The sequence below is a fragment of the Trachypithecus francoisi genome, unplaced genomic scaffold, assembly GCF_009764315.1.
Source record: "Trachypithecus francoisi isolate TF-2019V2 unplaced genomic scaffold, Tfra_2.0 Contig01461, whole genome shotgun sequence".
NCBI classification, from domain to species: domain Eukaryota; kingdom Metazoa; phylum Chordata; class Mammalia; order Primates; family Cercopithecidae; genus Trachypithecus; species Trachypithecus francoisi.
Genome location: NW_022681433.1, coordinates 919,511 through 946,173, shown reverse-complemented (window position 1 = coordinate 946,173; position 26,663 = coordinate 919,511). Strand labels below are relative to the sequence as shown.

General features: G+C 41.4%; 1 protein-coding gene across 2 annotated transcripts in view; it reads left to right on the top strand.

Moving 5' to 3' along the window:
- Positions 1 to 26,230, top strand: part of TNFSF11 (TNF superfamily member 11) — a 45,428-nt gene extending 19,198 nt beyond the window's left edge. For both annotated transcript variants that reach the window (XM_033234115.1, XM_033234112.1), the window contains 3 exons: positions 18,908 to 18,953; positions 19,039 to 19,137; positions 24,717 to 26,230. In XM_033234115.1, coding sequence (XP_033090006.1) covers positions 18,908 to 18,953; positions 19,039 to 19,137; positions 24,717 to 25,138 — 567 coding nt within the window. In that variant the 3' untranslated portion in view covers positions 25,139 to 26,230. The remainder of the gene's footprint in view (positions 1 to 18,907; positions 18,954 to 19,038; positions 19,138 to 24,716) is intronic.
- Positions 26,231 to 26,663: the final 433 nt, after the last annotated feature.

Genomic DNA, 26,663 nt, shown 5'->3' with positions numbered 1-26,663 from the left:
GTAGCTGTTTCCTTTCTGTTTGGCTTCATAATGGCAGGACCCCCTATTGCACATCTGTTGATCCAGAGCTCTGATGAGAAGCAGTTGTAACTCTTGGTCCTTTGCTGTCATCTGCGGTGAAGTAGGGAGAGCAGGAAGCAATGTGAGATGGAGATTCTGTGTCCGTGTTCTCATTTTCTGGGAGAGCTGAGTGACAAGAGAAGAGTTAGGGACAGAGTAAACCAATGACTTCTCTTACACCGACAGCCCCAGTTGGGAGACACTGTAATAACTGCCAGTTTTACTTTCTTGAACAAAGCCACCTGAGAATTCTGCAGCCCAAGAATTATTTTACTCACTGACTCCACCAAAACCCAGGTAGAACACAAAGAGTGACCCAAGTGCAAAACCTGTGTGTGCGTTACATACCTGCATGCATGCATGCATCCATTTACGCATCCCAGCCTCTATCTAGCAACTCCCCGGGTCTCTGGTCATTATTTAAAAAGAGGACATGTGTCAGAGGTAGAGGTAGGAAGATGTAGCTGTTTTGTACAGCCAGCTAACAAAGGTGAACGTCTGTAATACCATCAGAAGTAGAGGTAGGAAGATATAGCTATTTTATAAAGCCAGCTAACAAAGGTAAAGGTCTGTAATAGCCTGAAAGTTAAGATTTGCTGTTTTTTATTGAATCTAAGATACCAATATTCAGCCTACTTTGTTATTTCATGCATCACTAAGAAAGAAGAAACTGTTGATTAAAAAAATTAAACATGATCATCATAGGTTCTAGTTGCATCTTAATTCCAGAGATATCAAAATGTTAAAAATTGTGCATTGTAGAATGCATGAAGTACCTCTTAATGTGTCTATAAGAAAACATATTGCTTATGAAAATTACTTTTTCCTTATAATTAGTGTGTAGGTGCTTGGCTTTATGCAGAGTAGATGTATATGTTTAAACTCAGTGATCCTTAATCTTACAGTATAATTTTTGAGCTATAGCAACAGCAATTCTGTTAATCTATTCATTTTTATTGTTTTGTTTTATATTTTGTTTTCATTCATTTGCTTTTTATCCCATTTGTGAAGCTTATCTCTTAAATACTGAGTAATCTGTCTATAAACAACCTATTGACGTGCACTAGGGGCAGTCTGCTAGTTCAAAATGGCATTTCATATTAAGGTAATTCTGATTAGGCAAAAGATTGTGCCCTAATGTTCTGTTTAGATTGACCCATGTTGTAACTCCTCAAAATGACGAGATAAACTTTTTATTTCAGTGGTGTGCTGGTTCTTAAAAATTACCCTTTGAGTTTCTTATGGAGGAATAGATATGGAAAATCAGCCAAGTTAATTCTGAAAATAAATAATATTACGAACGAGGGCAGGCGTGGTGGCTCACACTTGTAATCCCAGCACTTTGGGAGGCCCAGATGGGAGGATCACGTGAGTCCACGAGTTTGAGAACATGCTGGTCAACATAGTGAGACCTCCATCTCTACAAAAAGAAAAAAAATAATTAGCTGGGCATGGCAACCTGTGCCTGTGGTTCCAACTACTCAGGAGACTGAAGTGGGAGGACAGCTTGGGCCTGGGAGCTGGATGCTGCAGTGAGCTGCGGTTGCACCAATGCACTCCAGCCTGGCAGCCTGGGTGACATAGCAAGACCCCGAAAAAAAAAAAAAAAAAAAAGAAAGAAAGAAAGGAAGGAAGGAAAGAAGGAAGGAAGGAAGGGAAAAGATTATTAACATTATTTATGAGACTGCAAGAGTGGTTCAATCCCAACGGGTTAAAGGGAAACAATATATTATCATCTTATAGATCCTGAAAAGCGATTGACAAAATTTTGCACTATTTCTGATGTTTAAAATCCATTAGAAAACAGAACTGGATGGATTCCTGATGTTGTTATGAATGTCTCAAACTAAAAGTTACCTAATGATTAAACATAACAGTGTGTTTCTTAAAGTCAGGAACACGACCAGGATGCCCACTGTCTCTACATTATTAAACGTCGTTCTGAAGGTGCCAACTAATGTAATTACACAAGAGAATGAAATAAGAAAATATATATAGAGAAAAGAGGGCAGAATTTGCATGCGATATGATTATATACTTAGGAAAATTCAAAAGAGGCTGAATTGCTACAAGCAGAATAAAATAAATCAGTTTGTAAAAATTAATAAGTAATAATCACTAGCTGTCCTTATTTCAAATAACTAGAAAACATAAATGAAAGATTTCATTCACAATTTTTTAAATGCTCTAAAAATAAATGTAACAAGAAATGTACAAGGCTTACAGGAATAAAACTAGAAACCTCTACAGAGGCATTTAAAATATGATTGGATAATGTAAAGACATAACTATGCACAGTCATCATAATTTTTGCAGTATAACTTGGGCCAAGGATAGCAGACAAATCCATGGAAGAGAACAAATGGCTTACTGTGTGGCTCTCTGTGTGTGAATGTATGTGTGTGTATAATTTAATATAATACAACCTTACTTTAAATAAGTGAACATCCTCTGAAAAAAAAAAAACATATTGTTTATCCTTTTTTAAAAGTTATAGTAATTTATCTTGTCCTAAGTAAAAATAAATCCCAGATTGAGAGAGTACTTGGTAGTCAATGTTGCTCACTGGCAATAGTGTCCGTTAACACTTAGTGTGGCTTCAGTGAACTTTTCTACCATCTCCTGCCTCATCAGAACATCGTTCCACTTCCTTTGAGATTTCTAAGTGACTCCTTAGGCAGTATGGAAAAGCAATTTGTGTATAAAGGTGTTAGTGAGCAATAATGGCTGAATTTTCACTATTTTAGGATCCTTTTGGAGACATGATGCCTCATTCCAAATGAGTAACACTAATAATGAGAGATTCACTACTTGGCAAACCATAAGGAGAAAATTGGTGGTCAGGCAAGAATAATCAGCTGCACTTATTAAGGGCACATAGTCTTCATTATACAGATATGTTACTATGACTCAAAGGATGAGTAGAACTTTATTTCATCAATTTCACATTTGCTTTTGTTTTGTTATAGGATCTTAGCCTTTTTGCATAGGTAATAATATCAGACACAAGTAATCCTTTTTAAAGAATTATAAATTAAAGCTGTTATACCAATGTGTGTTTGGAGGTAGAAGATGCCATTTCTTCCCCCTAGACAAGATGTTTAGGAAAGAGACGAGTCTTATTTATACCTTATCATTAGAATCAACCAATGTTCATTAAGTGCATTTAATGTGCTCGGCACCTTGCCGTGTCTTTCCCTGTATCCAAGGATTTACCCTTCCCTTACTGTGTTCAAATAATGATTTGTCAAATGTGTTATCCTTCGATGAGGATTATCGGTTAATGTGACATTCTACACATCTTGCCAAAATAATCAGATTTCTCATTTCTCTTGCCAATGCTAAAAATAGGATGGATGCATTAGGCATTCTTAAGTCAGTTTGTACCTTAGTTTTATTTCTAATACAGATATTGAGTGAACCCTTAAAACAAAATTACATGTGTGGCTGCAATCATTATTGAGAGATCAACCCCTCCAGCGGTAACAGATACCAGACATAAGCACAATATCACATTATATGTGTGCGAAAAGTGGTGTTTACCCAGAATGTCTTTGGTCAGACTTGTAATGCTGTTTTTTCCCCCATTTTTGTTTGTGGCTGGGTTTTCTTGGCTTCCCCCAACCCCTTTAGCACAGAACTCTGAAAGCCTCTTAGTGATCCAACCCTACCAACCACAATTTATAAAGTCTATCATAACAGTCTATGACAATAAAGAAAACACTAGTGCAAATATGGTGTCTGATTTATAAAGTGATTCTTGTTTCTAGTTTTGGCAGCCTCCCTGCTTCTGCCAGCCGGGGGGTGAGGAAGGAATGAGCTCAGATCCAAACGAGGACTCCCAGTATGGCAGAGACGACACTCAGCCCATAGACCCCCTGGCCAGACTGGGTGGAAAGCCATCTGTTTCTGCACTTACTATGCATTCTGAGCACTTGAGCTGTGACTGCACTTGACTTTAGTGCGCTGGCTTGTTAATTTCACATTGGGTACCTGTTTGCAGATACCTTCCTGAAACTTACTTGCAGAGGTATTTGAAAGAATAATGTGCAGGAGAAAGGTCAATAAACACATAGCACAAATCACTTTCTTCTCCAAAATGGGATGTTCAGTGCATTCAGGATTGTCCCCTGGGATGTGGGAAAGAAGCATAGGGACTTTCTGTATATGTATTTTTTAATATTAGCTTTTAAAAGCTGTGCTTTAGTAAATATTTTGTAATGTACAAATATATGGGTGTGGTTTTATTTAATATTTAAATAAATAAATGTACGTTTGAGAGCATGAAAACTTTTTTCCCTGATGGAGCTGCACAGTCAGCCATTTTTAAAGATCATGGAGTGAAGCTGCAAGCTCCATCAGGACAAGGGCCGCAGCCAATTCGTACACATCTGAATATATCACTCTTAATTTATTTTCGGGAATGAATGAAGAAAAGCATGAACAAATGATCAATAACTTATTGAACTCTGTAAACTAATATTTTACATCAGCCAACTCATAAAGCCATTCAGAATGGTATGAGCCTGATTCTCATTTATATGATGCTGTCTTACCAGTCCTACAATTGATAATTGGGAATATTATAGCCTGAGGCAATAGTGCTTCAGTACAATAATAACACAGGTTTATTTTTGCTAGAAGTTACCTCCAGCTGGCCCTCTCACATCAGTCACATTTTCATCAGGCTTCTTTGCCCTGCATAGCCTGCTATGTAGAAGGGGGCTTATAATGTGAACTAAAAACATGATTCTGGCTCCATATATGAGTTGAATTTTATAAAACTCTCTAACTTCCCTCCAGAATATGAAAAGCCAATGGTATTGTAATGACTGCCAATAAGTTATCTTGTTGTCATATCCTCGACCAACCATTTCCTGGAGTATAAGCCTTGGAGTCTCTAAAGACTTAACTGGAGAACAGGAAGTAAGACCAGGGAGCCATAATTATTAAACAATTCATTTTTACCTGAAAGTTTTTTTTATTCCCTGGGGATCAGGTACATATTTGGCCTCATCTTCAGAATTCATAATGTAGAATTCAGAATTCACAGTATTCTCTGATATTAAGATTAATGTACCCAAAGATTTGTAGCACTTTGATCCTCAGTGAAATATTCGCTGTTATTTGCTATAGTCTGAACTGGGTAACAGAGAGACCCATCCATTCTGTGAACTAAGAAGCTTTTTCTCTCTCACATAACAATCCAGACATGAGTCATCCAGGACCAGTAGGGATGCTCCTCTGTCCTCAACATGAACCTTCCATCTCTGTTTCCAAGTTGGCTTCTCTATTTGCTGTTATTTCTAGATAGGGGAAGGGTAAAAGAAAACTGAAGACAGTACCTGGGAGTAGAGACATCACTTCTAGTAGCGTTGTATCGGCTGGAAGTTACTCATAAACCACATCTTGCTGCAAGGGAGGCTGGACAAGGTAGTCTCTAACTGAGCAGCCATTTGTCCACAAAGCTGGAAGAAGGGAGTTGCCTATAACTAATAGGCAAAAAGGAGTGGAAGGAGATGAGGGGCACAATGAGCAGTTTCTGATGCTCACTAAACCCCATTTAGGTAGGAAGATGGACTCATTATATGAGCAGGAGTTAACTCTGAGAATACATAAGTCTACTAAAAATTTTAATGGTCAAGATTGTATTTCCAAAAGGTAAAAATACTTTGGGATTATTTAGATTGTGTGAGAGAGAGAAATTTGAAAGTAGATTCAACAGCATTCATCTTTTTGAGGAAGTTTTAAAGGTCTGTTTAGAGTTTGCATCTGTGATTATTGAGTAAACCTGGATTGTCACCTGCACAGCTTTTGCTAGGTTTTGTAGATTAAAAAGAGCGTTAATTAAAAACTAGCAAGTTTATCAGATTAGGTGATTGTGTTTTCTACATATGGGAAACAGATCCCCTTGAATTGCAATCTTCATTATTAAAGGAGCCCATTCTTATTTTAAGCTAAAGTAAATAAGAAATCAATTGAAATTTAAGTAGATTGTAACTGCTTGTGAAATTGTAATCATTGAAGTTGGTATATGCCACTATTTCTCATTTGCCTATTAGTTAAAAAAAAGAGGGGAGAGATTAAACCCCATTCATTGCCTCTTTGCCTTTGTATACAAGAGTATGTGTCCGAAGAAAGTTTCTCATAAACCCACAAGGGTACTTGGGTTTTGGAGCACTCATGTTCCCAAGTCAAGATGTTAGTCATAGTCATGTAGTGGTTTTCCAATAGGATTTCATCTCTGTTTGCCATAATAGTTTTGGAAACTGCAATTCAACCCCAATCACATTTAGCGTTTATAAAAACTGTCTTTATGGGAAAGCTGAAGTAAGACCACAGAGTTTTCCTACAAAACCAAGGCCATCTATTGCCTTTAGCTCAACAATAAGTTATTGGCTTTGTACTCAACTTCAGGGGAGACCCAGGGAAGAAGGTAGGAAGCAGGAGGGTTTGCAAGAGGAAAATAACGGGTGAGTGATGTCAGAGGTGGGCTTTTCTTTGTGCTACAAGTATCCCAGGATGGAAGAAAAGATACTCTGCATGGCATCTTCAAAGAAACAGAGAGCTGGAAGGACATGCCTGAAAGAGGAGCCTTCATTATGTGGCCTGGGATCTTGGGCTAACATTCCAGAAGTGGATGAAACTGAGGGTCCTTGGTTGGAGAGCATGACGACAAGGGATAGATTGGATTGTTCTACCAGCAGCGGCAGGAGAGGTACAGCCTGTGTAATTGAAGAATGGGATGTGCCTTAGAGCAGTGTTTCCAAACCTGCTGGATCTTAAGACTCAGTTGGGGCCCTTGTTTTAAAAAGAAGAGAAAAGGCCTCCAGATCTATCAGTGGGGACTCTGATTTGGTAGTTCAGGGGTGGACTCTGTGATTTCTTCACAGCATCCTAGGAAGAGGTGAGAGCCACTGGTAGACAGGGAAGCCATGGTGAATGAAGTGACTGTATTTGAGAAGGAGGGTGAAGCCTGTGGTATGGAAGAGGTGGGTCCCAGAAATTGTCAAGAGCTGTCTGTTTCTGAGATGACCAGACAACAAACGCTTGCTCAAACCTTTGCAAGTTCAGGGTGTGAGGGAGTTCCATTCTCACTTAGCTTCCGCATCACTAGGCTGCTACCCCTGTCCTCGGTCTTTGCCCTTCAAGAACACTAGGTAGTGGCGGTTGTGGTACCAGTAAAAATAATCATTATAATGATAAACCTGAAGGCTCATATGCATCAAAAAGTTTGAAAGCACTCAGAACTCTTCTTCTCAGTGCCCGTGGCTGCTTCTTATTTCATCTAGTCTTTCATGGTGAATGACAATACCGTTATCTCCACCACCCCAAACTAGAAGTCAGATGGTCTTATCCTTTTACTCACCCACTCTTCACCTCTTCCGGCTCCTGTGCATTCTACCGACTTACAAAATCTTCAAGTATTGTCTCTATTCTGCACACTATGGTGGTCACATGAAAAGAGTTCATCATCCTCTCTTGCCTGGATCCTTGCACCTGGCCACCCCATCCTGGTCTCAGTGCCGCTGGTCCATCCTTTCTATAGCTGAAGGACTTCTAAAATGCACGTCTGAACAGGTCATTTATTTTCCTGCTTAAAGCATCCTTCAGTAGATCGCTGTGGCTGTCAGGATGAAGTCTGAGCTGCTGAACATTTAACAAAAAGTCCTCTGTATTCTGGAAAGCCTCGTTCCAGCCCCTGCCTCTTCAGGCTCGTTACCTTGAATGCTCCGTGGCATCACCTCCATCGCAGCTTGTACTCCACGGTCTCACCACACTGTGGTGCTGAATTCTCCTGACCTAGCCGTGCCCTTTCACCTCTCCGCCTCTCTGCTGTAATCAGCAAGTGCAGAGAGGGCAGAGGGCATGTCTGTCCTGCAAACAGTGTCCTCAGAAACCCACAGGACGCCTGACTCCTAGCCTCCAACAGTAAACTTTGTTGAATGGATGAATGAATGAATGATGAGCCTTTGTGCATAGTCGTTTATATGCCATTCCATGCCCTGCTTTGTGTAGTCGATTTTGTAATTGTCTTTTAAAATCCAACTCAGGCATTACTTCCTGGAGAAGGAGCCCACGGATGCCCGCCCACCCACCTGTGGGGTTAGATGCCCCTCCTGAACACACACAGGGCTTCTAGTAACAGCAGTAACCACATGGACCTGGGGTGGGCTGGTTCCCTTGAATGTGAGCTTCCCAAGGACAGGGTCTGTGTGATGTTTCCTTTCTATATTTCCAGCCCCAGTGGCAAGCACATAGTTGGTGCTCAATGAAAGTTTAAAGAACAAGTTTAATGAACACGCGAGTGACCTGTGCACACTGTGCACTTGCTGTGCTCAGGTGGTGAGTTATTTAATATTGCCAGAAGCTAGCCAGCCATGTGATCAATCCACAGGATTCTTAAGGGGCTGGAGGTCACTCGCAAGCTCAGTGTTTTCCTGCTTCTTTGAGAGGAGAGCGCTTTTCCTCTTTGGAGCGTGAACACGTTAGGGACCTTGGGGTTGGGGGTGCATCTTCACTGGCAGCCTTGGCACTTTCCTTCCTGGCCTCATGGATCTAAAGCAGCTGGCCTGGTACCTCTGACCCCCTTTGCATCTCATTCTTAGACAGAAGTCTGTGAGAGCAAAGTCTTTTCCAGAAGAGATGAGGTTTTATCAATGTAGAAAGCACTGCCAAGGTAGGGTGGCATTATTTTTCAAGTGGCAGAGGAAAACAGAGACATAGTAAATAGCACAATTAGTCCAAGATGCCACACTGCAGTTGCTCTGCCAAACTTTTAGGTGGCACTTTTTAAACAAGTAGTATAGTGTAAGACATTTGAAAATTGGACTCTTTATGGAGACTAATATTGCTGTCATAAGACTACTTTATGAAAACCCAAGGGGACCTTTAGCTGTAGCAGAAGCTTTCTCATTTAAACCATGAAGGTTAAACAATAAAAACTAATTTTCTATTCCCAGCATACCCATCGCACTCCCAGGAAAAGCATCCGTCTGCTTTATGAAAACAAGGACACACTATTCTTTAGCCCTTTGGTAGGTAGAGGACATGAGCTATTTGCAAAAATGTGTCTCTTCCAGTTAGCAGACTCCTTTTGGAAGAAATGATCCACCAGTGACTGTATGTGGGGTTTGGGGAGGAGGCCAACTCACATATTGGTAAAGTGTTTCACTGAGGATGTTCATAGATGGGCATGGGATGGTGGCCGCTGATTCAGCAGGAGCTGGAGCATTAGGAGGCTGAGTGCAGTGGTGGTGGTGGTGCGGGGTGTGTAGAATTCATGCTGAGAAGACTTTGGCTTTGGGAGAATTTGATTAGTCAGTACTTTTTATATTAAAAATAAAGGATTATAGGGGTCAGAATGTGAAGTTGCAAATTTAAGATGAGGATGGCTTTTACCTTCGGGATGAGTGGGGTTTATACCCTACCTGCCTTCTCTCCTCCTGTCTGTCTGCTGGGCCACTGGACCCCTCATCCACCTCATGATATTCCCCCTCTCTCTGGGGAGGGTGAGGACCTGCATTCTCACCTCCCGCAGTGCTCCTGTCCTCTCCCTTCCTGGTGTCGTATAGGGCTCTGCTCTAAGGAACCTAGGCTGAGAAGGGCAACCCACCGTGATCTTTTATAACATGTATTTAGGCAACAGAGAACTCAATGAATCCTGCTCTTAAAGTTCTTTGCTTTGGGTGTTTTTGCACTATGGACTCTTCATAAGGAACCCGTGGTCACCAGCTCCATCCAGGTGCATATACGTGTTCCCCCAGATCCTATGGATTACAGGGTCAGTGTGAGCTTTAGGGGAGGGAGGAAAGCAAGAGGCTGAGGCAGCGATACTAAAGCCTGTCTCATTAGCTATTGCACAGCACCTGGCGGCTACTCTTTCTGCACCTTGTTAGCCAAGAATGCCATGGAGATAAGAGCTTTGCAATTAAGGATGAGATATTGATGAAACACTGGCTAAGGCATCTTTCCAAGGAAGAGTGTGTGCAAAAGTCTGCATGTACAGGAGGGTGGGGTTCTTGCAGGTGGAACTAACAGTAATTTCATGGGGCTGGAACCTATGGCATCCCAGAGCATCCTTCCAGGTTGTGAGGTTTGGGGATATAGGGGAGGAAGAGTAGGGGGTTTGGGAGTGGTAACCAGACTAAGTGAAAAATTAATGTTTTTCTCTATACTCTCATAACCCATCTGACACCAACTATGTGGAGTTTGCCCTCACACGAAGCAGTTCTCCAACTCTTCAGACACTAATTGGGTGTTCTGCAATTGAATTATGACACTAACTCATGGGAGGTAACACAGCCCCAATAGGTTAAAGGCTCAGCCCCACAAGACTGCCCCACTTCAGACGCCAGTCGCAAGTGCCAGGTTGTTGCCTGTATTTCGGACCAACCAGCTACAAATTGGGGGTTCCCATGACCTCCTACTCAGGTTTGGTAGTATTCTTGAATCGCTCACAGAACTCAGGAAAGCACTGGACTTACTATGACCAGGTTATTATAAAGGATACAACGACGATCCACCCAGTGGAAGAGATGCTTAGGGCCAGGTATGGGGATGGGGAGGGTCATGTAGCATCCATGCCTCTCAGGGCATGCCACTCCTTCAACACCTGGACATGTTCACCTGCTAGGAAGGCAGTGGTACCCGGGCTGAAGCCCATTGTTGAGAGTTTTTATGGAGGCTTCGTTACATAGACATAGTTTATTGAATCATTGGCCATTGGTGGTTAACGTCAACTGGGAAGTCAGGAAGTCAAGGGGTGTGATATGGTTTGGCTCTGTGTCTCCACCCACATCTTACCTCAAATTGTAATTCCCATAATTCCCACGTGTCAAGGGCAGGACCAGGTAGAGGTAATTGGATCATGGAGGGTGGTTCCTCCATGCTGTTCTCATGGTGGTGAGTCTCATGAGATCTACTGGCTTTCTAAGCATCTGGCATCTCCCCTGCTTGCACTCACTCTGTCCTGCCACCCTGTGATGAAGGTGTCTGCTTCTTCTTTGTCTGCTTCTCCTTTGCCTTCCCCCATGACTGTAGGTTTCGTGAGGCCTCCCCAGCCATGTGGAACTGTGAGTCAATTAAACCTCTTTCCTTTATAAATTACCCAGTCTCAGCCAGTTCTTTATAGCAATGTGAAAACAGACTAATACAGGCTGGGACTGAAAGGTCCGATCTTCTAATCACATGACTGGTCCCTCTGGAAACCAGACCCCATTCTCTAAGGGTCACATCATTAGCATAAACTAAGGTAAGGTTGGAAGGGGCCGATTATGAATAACAAAGGATGCTTCTGTGACACCCGTCATGCAGGAAATTCCAAAGGCTTTAGGACCTCTGTGCCAGGAACCTGGGATGAAGACAAACTGCATATTTCTTATTAAATTACAATATTACACAGGCCTAGTTATGCAGGGCCTTCTAAGCCCTGGTAAGGAACGTGGACTTGTACCCAAAGTCTGGAAGCAGCCCCTGGAGGATTTTAAGAAGGGATGTGTACTTTAGGATGCCCTCTCTAACCGCAGTGGATCAGCTTGAGGAGGGCAGGAGACAGGAAGAGGGGGTAGGAAGCTATTATGGTAGTCCTAATGAGAGGTGATGAAAACTTGAAGGAAGGCGGTGGTACCCAGGTTGGAGAGGAGGGAATGGATTTCCTAGCTCTTTACAAGGTGGAAATCTGCAGGACTTCTCTGCAGGAATTGGAAACTGGCTATTCATTTTCAGAAATAACCCGTGTGTGGCATTCATGTGCTAACTCGGCTGATGAATGCACTATTCTTGTAACTAGGTTGGAGAAGAATTACATGAAGGGTATCATTAAGATGTTAAAATGAATGCATTACATATGTTAACAAGTGTATGAACCCTGTATTATATCTGGCAAACGGGGTGTTAAATCCTTGTTCAACCAGCCAGATGTCTCTGCAGCTGCTGCTGGTATTGCAGAGGGAGGCAGCCACCTGAGACCCCAGCTATGAGCTGGTGCCAGTGATTTCCAAAGCATCTGGCTGTACAAATTCCTTCTTCTATTCTCTGATTGACAGGTACCACATGGCTCACACAATTCACATCACAACGCACAGGTGAGATTTTCAGTCTGATAAGCTCAGACTCCAGCAACTTGACCTTTTCAGAATATCTTTGCAGCTGAGAATGTTCTCAGTTGGAGCTGAAATCTATTTATATTATTAATATTAATATTAATATTATTATTGTTATTGAGATGGAGTCTCACTCTATTGCCCAGGCTGGAGTGCAGTGGTGTGATCTCAGCTCACTGCAGCCTCTGCCTCCTGGGCTCAAGCGATCTCAAGCCTCAGCCTCCCGAGTAGCTGGGATTACTGGCGCCTGCCGCCATGCCCAGCTAATTTAAAAAATATTTTTAGTAGAGATGAGGTTTTGCTGTATTGGCCAGGCTGGTCTCGAACTCCTGGCCTGAGGTTGATCCTCCTGCCTTGGCCTCCCAAAGTGCTCGGATTACAGGTGTGAGCCCCTCCTCCAGGCCTATTTATATTATTTTGTAAGTTGGGAAAAAAAAAAAAAAAAAAAACTGTAGTCAAACAATCTTAAAAACAATTTAATAACATTCTCTCCTGAATTGGAATGTTATCAAAGTCTTGTTTAGGGCAGTTATTCAGCTGAATTTACAAAGGGGGCAGGCGTATCCTTTGCTGTAAATGTTTAAATTGCCTGGAGCAAAATTCCCATAACTACTTAAAGGAGTTGAAAATACTTGTGCTTATATTTATTCTTACACAGTACCATCTCTCCTAAGTGGCCCTAGTTTATTGAGACTGAGCCAGCTCTGAGACATCTCCCTCCTCCTTAAGTTTGGCAAATATCCTAAAACATTTGAAAAGATGTTTAAAAGATCTGAAGGAAGCTGATCTCAATGGACCAGAGACAAAGTCTGCACAGCCAGGCTCCTGGGAATTGCACTTTTTGGATGCTGAGTTCAGGAGAGGCAGTACTAGAGACCACAGTTACACAATCACATTGATCTTTTGTGTACTTTGTTTCCTGGAGAAGAAATTGTGTAATCCCAGCATTTTTTTATGAGTCAAATAAAAGTTGAAATTAAAAAAAAAATCACATTGGTTGTTTTCCTGTCTGTTTAAATGTACTCTGACAGCAAAGATGAAAAGTTAATGCAGTCTAAATAGAAAAATACCACAATGAGAAGATTTTTAAAAAATGTTGTGAAATGTCCTCATCTCTATTGTTTTCAGACATTGGGATTTCAAATCTGCAAAGACTGACTGCGGCGGTGTCCCAGGCTTGTCAATGTGGGACAGTGTCCACTAGGTGGCAGTATGTCAGAAGGTTTCTTTTATCCTTGCATGGGCAGAGATTTCTTTGGTTGCTCTGGTAGTTTGGTTTCCTTTTTTTTGTCTTGTTTTGAAGGGTTAAGTAAAGCTATCATAATTTACTTGTCTAAAATTGTTCTTATCTAAAAATGTATAAATTCGTTGCAAGGCCTACTTGTTACAGGGTGACCATGAATAAGTTGATTCATTCCTGTGAATTTTCTTGGTAACTTATTGTAAGTAATGATCCTCATTGTCATGGTTGCTTATAGAAACCAAGGGGCAATTCTTTCTGCCCTTTGCATGTAACAGATGATGAATATGCTGTATCCTGAGAAGGTAGATCACAAATCCTCCTGGGGAGCTGGACATGGTGCTCATTAGCCAAGAGAAGAACTTAGGGGCGCCCTTTGCCCGGCTTCCTCAGCCTGGGAACTGTTTCTGGCTTCTGCTCCAGGCTGTTCGTTGTTGAAGTTACCTGCACTTCTCTACACAAATCTACAGGCATTCCGATGGTGTGGGTAACATGTGGTTGCGTTGGATGTTTATTCAGAGTGTTAACTAACTGGTTTTTGTTCATTTACAGCTGGCTTAAAATAAGATAAAACATACATAAATTTTTTAAAAGATTTCTTTCATGTGAATAATTTGTTCAGAAGAAAGGAGTCGGGATGTTCTTTTGTACTGTTTTCCCAAAATTAGATTATCAGAACTTTCTGAATTCAAAGAAACCGGCAGTGCCGTCTGAATGATAAGATTTTGGAATAAAGAACTATAGAAATTTTAAAACACTCTAATTAATCTGGCAGATGTAGAGGACTAATGTGGATGAAAAGAAATGTAAATGCAAAGCTTAGAAAATAAACGGGATTGTCAATTGGGGTGAAGTTTTGTGTTCTTCTTAAGAAGGACTCCTATAATCCTGAAAATGAAAAATATTAAGGGGCCATCAGAAGGTCTGTGCTTGGCATGTGTAGAGCAAAGTCTCTGATCTTTGAGAAGATGGCAACACGGAATGGCTCCTGCTCTGTGGAGTGGACTCGATAGGGTCATGTTTGGAGATGCGATGTCCCTTATCCATGTCCTGCAGGTCTTAGTCTTGGGGGTTCATCAGCCGTAAACATGGGTTGGCCGGTTCTGAGCCAGTTGTTTTCTGAAGCCCCTGGAAATTCTGAGATCATATTTTCTGATGTCCTGGCTCCTTTTTGTCAGATCCCAGGATCCCCAGATGCCAGTCAAGGTGAGCCACCTTTTCAGAGTTACTACTTCAGGGAGGGAATCGCGCTCAGGATTCCTGGGCAGACGAGTGGTACTTTGTCCCAGCTTTCATGAGTGTATTTTATGATGATACCTTGTAAAAGGATATGGGTGTATAGATCCAGAGACCAAAGTCAAGTCTCAGCTTTATTAGGTGAAGCCTTATTCTCTCTCTGCCTCTATTTCTTAGTCTGAAAAGTGAGGTTAGTAGTAGTTATGGTTTTCCAGCCTCTGATTCTAATAAAAATAAAATATGGTAACAAGGAAAATACTTTGCTGTCTACAAATGTAAGAGGTTATTAAATTTTCAATATGTGGAATATATATGCAAGTCGTGAGACTATAGTAAATCCTTAACTGAGATGTCACCAAACAAGTATTCGTAGGAACACTTAATTAGTAACAATGTTTCTCAGTACCTGCTACATATTAGTATCATCTGGGAGCATCTTTAAAAAACTACCAAGTCACTGTCAGACTAATTGGGTTCGTTATCCTGGCTGAGGTTGGGGGTATGGGTTATCTTCTAAACTGCCTAGGTGGCACTGGAATGCATCAAGTACTACCTACAAAACTTCAGTTACACTCTCAAGGCCAGAAGACACCCTAAAAGTGTAGTCTTAGAAGAATGTTATTTTTTATGATTGATATATGTGCACATAAGTAACAATGGTTTTAGAGCTCAAAAAGCTGGGGTGCAGATACAGATACTGGGAATACTTTCTTTGTACCTTGAGGTTATAGACACATCATGTGCTCTCTTTTTGACTCTGAAACTTACCTATAAGGTTTCTGAGGGGAATTGCAATCCTTCGACACCCAAAAGATATCAAATGAGAGCATCATTACCTCATGGGTCTCTAGCTAGAGTTTGAATTCATCCTGGATCATGAAGCCTTTTGTTCTTTTTTTTTTCTTAAAGCAGACATTGAAAGTGCATCTGAGAGGTGCTGCTGGTTACTGAATTTTCTTGAAACAAAATGGGTCTGTAGCAACTCTGACCTAGAAGTTTCTGATTAAATGGGAAAGAAAAGTTCATTCCCGGGTAGAAGAGGACGAACTTTCCCTGTCCCTTGAATCAGTGGCTTGAATCTGCTGCTTCTTTGGCCTGGGTCTCAAGCTTCCAGAAAATCTCCAGTCTGTGCCTCTGTGACCCTTTTAGGATGTGAAAGGGATTATCATTCTTAGATGAGGCCCCAGGCCAGCAACGTCAGCTCACTGGTGCTGAATGCAAATTCTCAGGCCCCACCCCAAACCTGCTGGATCACAAACTCTGGGGCTGGTCCCAGCAGCCTGTTTTACACGCCCTCCAGGAGCTGGTGGTACAATGCATACATGCTCAAGTTTGAGGACCACCGAGCTAGGACAAAGACACTTTTCTTGTTTTTCTTTTTCTTTTCTTTTTTTTTTTTTTTAGACTGGGTCTTGCTCTGTCACCCAGGCTGGAGTGCAGTGGCACATCACAGTTCACTTCAGCCTCTACCTCTTGGGCTCAAGCAGTCCTCCTGCCTCAGCCTCCTGAGGAGCACAGGTGCATGTCGCCACACCCAGCTAATTTTTTAAAATTTATTTTTATAGAGACGGGGTCTCCATATGTTGCCCAGGCTGGTCTCAAACTCCTAGGCTCAAGCAATCTTCACACCTAGACCTCTCAAAGTAGTAGGATTACAGGCATGAGCCATCATGCCTGGCCTGGCTTTCTTGATTGTAGATGTGTTTGTATAGAAAAATCACAGAACAGGTATTTGTAGATATATGCCAGACTTAGTTCTGCTTCCTTCTCCCCTTCCTTGTCTCTCCTCTGATGGAAAGGCAGATTAGAGCTAGAGGGAAAAAGAGAGGTAGCGTTAAATCTCAGAATTACTCTGTCACCAAGGTTCCTCTTTCAATCTGTAAGAGCCAGTAATCGAGTAAAGATATATTGTGTATATATAACCATATAAAGATATACACAATGTTTAAAGATATACTGTATATCCAGCTTTGCTGGCACCAAAGTGAAGAAGAGATGAGCAGAGTAAGGTCTGTGCCCTAAGGCCAGCCATCCACCTGCCTGACAAGAGCTGGGTAGAAAGAAGAAACTGCTATCAAGGCACATCCCTGTTGCGTGTCAGATCCCTCCACACACTTCGACACTTCCATAGCACTTGCACCTGCTACAACAAGAAAATGCCTGGAAGCCACTCAACAAGTGGCAGCGTTTGAAGGATAAGGGGCCCAATGGCTGGGAAACTGCGGATGGGAGAAAGATAGCACAATTATACTCACATTTGCAGCAGGTAGTAGAGCACCATGAGCAGCTTAATAATGAGATCCTCCTATAGCCTTAAGGGAGAAAATAAAAACCTGCAGAAAGAAAGGAAAAAAAAAAAAAAAAGATACACTGTGTATCTGTAAGTCTGTCATGAAGGCAGGGGAGACAAAACCAGGAAATTCCAGAAATTGGGCACCATTGAGGTCTTGAGGAAATCTTGGAAGACTGGAGGTCGACATGAGTGGGGAAGAAAACGAGGCCTGGTAAGGGCCACTCAACCCAAAAGGGGCCACCATGTGCCTAAATACCCGCCCTACACACGGCGCTCCCAGAGCTGTGCAGTGCAGTGCCTGCGTCTAAGCAAAAGCAGAAGGTGGCTTTGGGTGAGTCCTAGGGTTTCTTTTGAAGAGTCAGCCACACTGTGACTTTAGAACTTCAGAACAGATCAGTGAAGACAGCTGTGCTGTCTCCTCCAATGGTCGTTAAAAACAATGTAGATTCTTGTCTCTCTCTCAGAAGTTTGGAAGCAGAAAGAAGAATAAATGTTATCTTATCTCCAGAATCCTTCCAGCTAATAACAATTGAAATTATGTTATTGCCTCTATCTATCTATCTATCTATCTATCTATCTATCCATCCATCCTCTATCTCAAAGCACTCCTCTCTAGACAGTTAAAGAACTTAAGCTGCATGGCCTACCTTTCAAACATCGTGGGGAGAATGGTTAGCATGAATAGTTATTCCAGTAATAGGGGAAATTAGGAATCTCTCTGGAGTGTTTTGTTTTGTTGTTGTTGTTTTTTTTTTTTTCAGTATTCATATAATAGATATCTCTTTTGGTTTTTGTTTTTGTTTTGAGATGGAGTCTCACTCTGTCACCCAGGCTGGATTACAGTGGTGCGATTTCAGCTCACTACAACCTCTCCCCACCCACCTCCTGGTTCAAGCGATTCCCCTGCCTCAGCCTCCTGAGTAGCTGGGATTATAGGCACCCACTATCACACCTGGCTAATTTTTGTATTTTTAGTAGAGACGGGGTTCCACCATGTTGGCCCAGCTGATCTTGAACTCCTGACCTCAAATGATCCGCCCACCCCAGTCTCCCAAAGTCCTGGGATGATGGGTATATAATAGACATCTAAATTTACCAGGCACTATGCTAAGTGCCTACACACATTATCTCCTTTAGTCTTCACAAGCACCCTGTGATGGGGTGCTGTTAATATCCTCCGTTTATGCAGGGACTTGAACCAAGGCGAAAGCCTGAGCTTTCATCCTCTCCACCTTACTCTTGCCCTAAGAAGTGACATTTTAATGTCAGCTAATGGCTTGACACAGGTGGTCATGTGGTTACCTATTTCATCTTTTATTCTCAGGATTCAAATTGAGATATGCAATTGCCTGTACTCTTTATGTTTTTCTTTTTTCTGGCTTGTTATTCTAACCCTCTATTTGTGGCAATATTTTAAGTTAATTATTGGTACTCTAAAGGCTCTTAGACTTCCATATAGTGCTTTAAGTACACTGTAACTGTAAAGTAAAAAATTAACCACTGGGAGCTAAGCATCATTCTCTTTCCTGTGGGCTGAGCTTTAGTATTATAACAGAAATTCACTAGTGAAATAGACATGAAAAGAGCCTTCCAGAAGATTTAAGAGGGTCATATGTTCTGTGTAATTGTTATTTTCTTAGTTAACTTTATCTCCATTTGTGTACCTGCTACAGATGTTTAATTATGTTTAATTACGCAATGGTTTATAATCTACATCATCTTTTATTTCCTCTTACTGTCCAAAGTATTTTGTTTGAAGTTGGGTATGGTCTCAAACATGTCAACACCAATTCTTTGGGGTGAACTAGCGTTGATAGCTGCCTGGTACACATAGGAATGTCATTGCCAGTGCTATTATGGCACCTTTGGAAAGAAAAGAGGGTTAATTTGTTGCATATACAACAGCCCCGAATTCTTATTGCTTTACGGAAAGAATGATTTTACAAATAAAATTATTTTTCCTTTTTATTTCAGGAATTACAACATATCGTTGGATCACAGCACATCAGAGCAGAGAAAGGTAAGCATGGATCCGTATGTATGTGTGAATTGCCACAGGACCACTACTCTTTCGGCTATAATGATACGGTTTCTCTCATCTCCAGCAATGGTGGATGGTTCATGGTTAGATCTGGCCAAGAGGAGCAAGCTTGAAGCTCAGCCTTTTGCTCATCTCACTATTAATGCCACTGACATCCCAACTGGTAAGCTCCATTTGCATCCAGCCTGAAAAATATTGTAAGAGTCATTTATCAGCCCATTTCAATACTGAAACCTATTTTCAGTCTGTCACTGAATTTTTGAGAGCCCTTACTTCAAAGCCAAAGGAAAGACCATTCATCCTCAGGTGATGACTCACATCCTGGAAACCGTGATTCTCAAAAATGTCAGAATGGACATCATCACCCTATTCATTTTCAGATCATCAGAATGGATGCTTATTTTAAATGACTGTCAGCTGAGAGCCTGTAACCTGGAAGGACGATCCTTTGTTATGCTCGTCTGTACTTTCCCAAGCTGAAGTTGACACAGCCCTGCTGCTGACCTCAGAGGTGAATGAATTCATCAGGTAGTCACATACTCAGCTATCTCCTGCAGAGGTCCAGGGAGGACACTTTAGATCCCTGTTAAGTTCCTTAAGAGACAGTAACCCTCTAGAAAATGAGATCTCCTCCCCCTTCTCCAAGAGCTTATCATTTTCTCTGAGTAAATGTTTAGCTCAATGGACTAGAGACCTGATTATCTTGAAAATGAAGAAACCTGGAGCTCTCTGCTTACAGCTACCCTAATACACCAGTTATTCCATCATACAACCCCCACTGGTTACTTCGCCATGGGCTAGATAGCTATCAAAAACATAACAAAGAAAGTTATGATAGAGTGACGATTGAACATTCTTGTTATCATCATGCAACTAATGGAACACTTGAAGATCTTAAAGGGGGATCTTGAAGTGTCCTCCCTGGCACTCTACAGGAGATGGCTGAGTCTGTGACTGCCCGATGAACTCTTCCACCTGTCAATCAGGCATTTTCCCTTCCTCATTACCTCTCATCCTTACTGCAATCCTGCAAGGTAGGGATTATCACGCAGATTTTGCAGACAGGGAAACTGAATGATACATAGGTTGTCATTTGTTCCCAGTTCATGATGATGGTAGGATTAGAAGTTAAATTCCCATCCCGTTGATGACTTAGCAAGTCCATGCTTTCCATGCTCTCTATTATCACATAAGCAGGCCACAAGGTATTTGTGGTCAGTTGGCTTGGCCAGAGGGAAAGAATTCAAAGCCGTTATGTTTCTCTTTTCCTGTGAGAAGTAGATTCATGTAACGTCTAATAACAGGGGTGCTAAAATCTGACGGCCTGGGTTTGAGGCTCCATTGTACTGGTTCTGTGACCTTGTACAATTTATTGGAATCACTTATGCTTCAGCTTCATCACGTTTGAAATGGGGATGATGATAGCATCTGCCTCAAGGGGTAGCTATGAAGATGAAATGAGGTAGAGTACTAACATTCTTGTGTGGACGAACAGCCAAGTAAGCACTTGTGAGTGTGACTTGTTATTTTTGAGTTTAATTAAGTAATTATACCTATTCCACCTTTTTCCTGCAAATAATTTAAGGCAAGTTTTTCTTGGAGTTAAAGAAAGAAAGTTCAAGTTTTGCTGAATTATTTGGAAAACTTTATTATGGCATGGATAAGGGAGGGCTTTTTCCTGACCAAAGACACAGACAGGGAGAAACCAATTCTTTGGCTTTTAGAGGATTTTCCAAATGACCTCTCCTGTCCCAGACACTTGCTTCATAAATAGTTTTTTCTCTCTGTGTGTCTATGTCTTGTGATGGAGCTACACTAATTTTCTCTGCGTGGAAAACTGTTTTGCATGTTAGCAAAGGCAATCAAATAAATATGGATGCATGTGTATTAATTTCTCTGAGTGGAAAACTATTTTGCATGTTAGCAAAGGCAATCAGATTAATACGAATGCATCAGCTGTGTGTGCTATTAATGTATTATCTTTTATCTTTTCAGTTCACTTTAAATGGCACATGATAAATATTGCATTAGACTGTGTGCCAAAGTCTGTTTGGCAATAGCAAGCGTGTTTTAGTTATCAAACTCTCTCTGCAGGCACCTAGCATCAAATCATTGCCAAAAACACAAGGCAAAACTCCTGGTTATTTTCTGACAGTTATTGAGTTTGTGACTGAGTGAAAAGAGGTAGTGTATACTTCTGTTTAAGAAAATAGAATCTGTGGCTCTGGCTGGGCCCACAATTCCTTGAGTCCATTTATTACCCAGTTTTGGCCAGTAGTGGAGGTTTCAGAGGAAGTGGCTTTAAATGTGCATGTTCATTTTGGGGCTCTGTTTTGTACTTATTTACACAAGTAAAATCAGAATCTGCTCTGCCTTATATGGACTGATACCACTTGCATTTTCAAAATGTCTTAGATGAAAATGCATTGGGAAATATTTCATGAGGTCAGAATACATGGCTTTCTTTAGGAGGATACTCAGGCTAAATATTTGCAGAGACCTGTCCTGCAGCACTTAGCAGGAGGGACTGAAGTGTAGGGCAGGGGAGGCTGGGAAAGCTGGCAGGCTGGAGTCAGAGGTTGTCAGTGTGCCTCAGTGATGAAAATCCAGGTTTCCATGCGAGGCCCGCCATGTGATCACTGCATACTTCTCTCATGTTTTTTCCTGGCGTAGTCTGTTTCTGAGTCTTCTCTTCACACTGACTGGCTTTGGTCCTTTTCACCCATATGTGCCATGCATATTCCATTCTTTGCTCAGTTTCCCTCACTGACAATACCCTCCCTTTTCTCAGCCCATCCAAGTCTGACCCAAGGCCCCGCTGTCCTCTGGCTTCTCTGTCCCCTTCCTGAGCTGAACTCTCCTGCTTGCCATGAATTTCTGCAGCTTTCACTTGGTAGTTGCTTATAACTGAATGTCAACCATGCGCTATGCAGCATGCAGAAGTGAAAATGCATATTTTATATGCTTATTTTCTATTTTCTCTACTATTAGTGGTAAGTGTCATTAGGGTACAGTTGTTTGATATAATTCTTAATTACGGACGGAGTGACTGTCCCTAGAAAGCACCACATAGATATTGTGTGACTGATCAAAAGCATGAACCAGTGAATGTATGAGTAAGTCGGTGCACAAAAATAGAGAGATGTTTAGTAGGAAATAAGGGCACTTCTTCCACATGACTTACCTAACAATGGGAGTGGTAATCGGTCAAGGTTCCTATCTTCTCCCGCCTCTCTATTTCATATTCTTTCCTTGCCTTCCTAGGCCATGTCTTGCTCTAACGCTAGCTGATTCAACCCATTGAGAGGGTAGTCTTCTCTTCTGTTAAGAGATAACTACAAGAAAAAATCACTGATTGAACAATGAATTGACTACAAGAGTGGGATAAGAATGAGGGCAGCATGGGATAACTTGAGATGGGAAGCATCTTGAATTTCATGGGTTTTGTCAATGGATTCGAGGACTTGCTTTTACTAGTGTTCATGAGGGGCGTGATGATCATGCTCACTCACTTGGGACCAGATGATGGTATTTGTATCTGGGGTGCTTTAATCTGGGATGACCTGAAATAAGACCTCCAATGAAAAAGAAGGGTGTTTATTGTGGTGAGCCCAGGAGGCAAGAGGGCCTGTGATGACCCCGCTCCAGATAGGTTGTGGAGTTCAGGAAATACCCTGTTTCTGGACAGACAGATTGAAACCATTGAATTCTTAGTCTTCTCATGATGGGTTGCCCGCCATCGGATGGCCCGCCCCACCATCGGATGGCCCGCCCCACCATCGGATGGCCCGCCCCACCATCGGATGGCCCTTGCTGCAGTTTTTCTCCCAAGTGTTGAAAGAACTACCTATTTGGTTCCTGCAGCCTAGTTTTGAGGCTCCCTGATCACACCCCAGGCTCCCAGTTCTTTAGAAATAAAATAGTAGAACATTCTCTAACTTGTGGGTCTCTAGAGAAGGATGTAGATGTTCAAGGTCCCCCAAACCAGACTAGGCTGGGAAGGTAACTAGTGTGTGTTTCTGTTTTTTCATTTGTTTAGTTAGTTTGTTTTTTGAGACAGAGTCTTGCTCTGTCTCCCAGGCTGGAGTGCAGTAATGCGATCTCGGCTCACTGCAACCTCTACCTCCTTGATTCAAGTAATTCTCTTGCCTCAACCTCCCCAGTAGCTGGGATTACAGGTGCCCGCCACCACGCCCAGCTAATTTTTTGTATTTTTAGTAGAGATGGGGTTTCACCATGTTGACCAGGCTGGTCTCGAACTCCTGACCTCGTGATCCACCTGCCTCGGCCTCTCAAAGCACTGGGATTACAGGCATGAGCCACCGTGCCCAGCCATGTGTTTCTTTTTCTCTATGAGGTTCTCGTAAGGATTCACTCTAACCAGAGAGTTGTCAGTTTTGATGGATCTCTGGAATCCACTATAAGTCTTCATCTCTGGGGGCTGATTTATCTCCCTCAGCATCTCAGGGCCTAAGTTGTGGGTGGGTGTGACAGGCAGCAATGAACTTCTCTTGGTTGCAGGAACTCTGTCAACTCCAGTCTGAGACTCACTCTGTTTTGTTTTGCTTTCAAACTGTTGACCACCTTAGTTTAGGATAAGTATTTACAAAATCCTCTGGAGGAAAAATGTATTTTTGTACTTTCCACAGTATTACAACTTTCCCACCATTAGTTACCAGCTTTTCCAGTTGAATAATACTGTCCACATCAATACAAATGTTTGATTAATTGGGTTTACCATAGAGGTATTGCCAATTTTTAATGACCCAGGAAATTACACCAAGGACCCGAAATATGAAAAGCACTGGACACATTGCTGGTTTAGAAGGTTCTTTAGAAATGTTTTACTGCACAGAAGCTGTAGCAAGAGGACCAGGTGCCACCTCATTTCAGGGGTGAGTAGGGCTAAATGAGAATTCTGGTCAGTCAGGAGAAGCTTTATAGACCTTTGGTCAGAAGGATTGTGTGAAGTTGTTAAGCTAGGGAGTGCAATGCTAAGAATATGTTCTTTTTGAGCTTCTCTGGGGTTAACTTTTTAGTTGTGCAAGCCAAAGAGGGAGACATTTGGGCTACTGGAGGTGAAGAAAATAGATTATGAGAATTGAGTTTAGATGTCTGACCTTTCAGCCAAAGTTACTGTGACCCAGTTTTTCATCTCCTACTTTCCCTCTTCATGAATTAGAAGAGAAGGTTGAGACTTGTGACATATGGAAATTGTCTTCCTATCCTAGTTTCTTGCTTTCCTGTCTCAGTTGCCTTTGGCGAATCTCTCCCTTCAACCTGGAATGACCTTTCTGCTCTCGTCTGTGTAGCTGAATCCCATTTCTCTTAAGTTTTCAGACTTAGCAGCAACTCCACAAAGGCATTCTTTACCCTTCTGGGTGGAAAGTTGTTCTTGCCTCTCCCTCCTTTGAGCTCCCATAGGAGTTACTGAACCTTGCCTATTGGTACTGATGCCTTACTTCTGATGTGAACACATATCGTACTTACCCCTGGTGCACTATAGGCGCCTTGAGGCCAGGAAAAATGAGTTTTCATTTTCGTACCCTCTACCATGCCTAATAGAAGCACCAAGTACATCTGAATGTATTCTCCCCTTCTAGAAAGGAAATCCCAAGAAGTTATTCTCCCTTTGCAATAATGACTGCCATGCTATTTTTTCTCCCTAACCTCATAGAATTGTGAAGACGTCCTTCTCTTTTAAGGACTGACTTTTAAATCATATGCCTCTCTTCTCCACAGGTTCCCATAAAGTGAGTCTGTCCTCTTGGTACCATGATCGGGGTTGGGCCAAGATCTCCAACATGACTTTTAGCAATGGAAAACTAGTAGTTAATCAGGATGGCTTTTATTACCTGTATGCCAACATTTGCTTTCGACATCATGAAACTTCGGGAGACCTAGCTACAGAGTATCTTCAGCTAATGGTGTACGTCACTAAAACCAGCATCAAAATCCCAAGTTCTCATACCCTGATGAAAGGAGGAAGCACCAAATATTGGTCAGGGAATTCCGAATTCCATTTTTATTCTATAAACGTTGGTGGATTTTTTAAGTTACGGTCTGGTGAGGAAATCAGCGTCGAGGTCTCCAACCCCTCTCTGCTGGATCCGGATCAGGATGCAACATACTTTGGGGCTTTTAAAGTTCGAGATATAGATTGAGCCCCAGTTTTTGGAGTGTTATGTATTTCCTGGATGTTTGGAAACATTTTTTTAAACAAGCCAAGAAAGATGTATATAGGTGTGTGAGACTACTAAGAGGCATGGCCCCAACGGTTCGAGACTCAGTATCCATGCTCTTGACCTTGTAGAGAACACGCATATTTACAGCCAGTGGGAGATGTTAGACTCATGGTGTGTTACACAATGGTTTTTAAATTTTGTAATGAATTCCTAGAATTAAACCAGATTGGAGCAATTACGGATTGACCTTATGAGAAACTGTATGTGGGCTATGGGAGGGGTTAGTCCCTGGTCATGTGCCCCTACGCAGCTGAAATGGAGAGGGTGTCATCTAGCACAAGTGAAGGATCATCTGAAGGGGTAAATTCTTTTGAATTGTTACATCATGCTGGAACCTGCAAAAAATACTTTTTCTAATGAGGAGAGAAAATATATGTATTTTTATATAATATCTAAAGTTATATTTCAGATGTAATGTTTTCTTTGCAAAGTATTGTAAATTATATTTGTGCTATAGTATTTGATTCAAAATATTTAAAAATGTCTTGCTGTTGACATATTTAATGTTTTAAATGTACAGACATATTTAACTGGTGCACTTTGTAAATCCCCTGGGGAAAACTTGCAGCTAAGGAGGGAAAAAAAAATGTTGTTTCCTAATATCAAATGCAGTATATTTCTTCATTCCTTTTAAGTTAATAGATTTTTCAGACTTGTCAAGCCTGTGCAAAAAAATTAAAATGGATGCCTTGAATAATAAGCAGGATGTTGGCCACCAGGTGCCTTTCAAATTTAGAAACTAATTGACTTTAGAAAGCTGACATTGCCAAAAAGGATACATAATGGGCTACTGAAATCTGTCAAGAGTATTTATATAATTGTTGAACAGGTGTTTTTCTACAAGTGCTGCAAATTGTACATTTTTTTTTTCAAAATAGAAAAGTTATTAGTGGTTTATCAGCAAAAAATCCAATTTTAATTTAGTAAATGTTATTTTATACTGTACAATAAAAATATTGCCTTTGAATGTTAATTTTTTTGGTACAAAAATAAATTTATATGAAAACCTGCCTTGTGATTTTGTACTTCTTCATGTCTCTTTTGCTGTGTGATCCTATTATTTTCAATATGGTAATGTGGCTTCTATCTCTTTCCAAAGGTTACTGGGAGAAATGCAGATTTAATTAAAAATTAGAAGCATGGCGTGAACCCGGGAGGCGGAGCTTGCAGTGAGCTGAGAGCCGGCCACTGCACTCCAGCCTGGGTGGCAGAGCAAGACTCTGTCTCATAAAAAAAAAAAAAAAAAAAAAAAATTAGAAGCAGATTCAATTAAATTAATGATCCTTGGAATTTGAAAAATAATTTGCAAGGAATTTGTATGCAAGGATATACCCAGATAGAAAATGGAGGCTACTTCACTCAAAAAAGCCAAAATTTATATGATGTTGATATTGTGAGAAAAATACGGTGCTTTGTGTAAGTTCATAATGTCTTCAAGAATAAC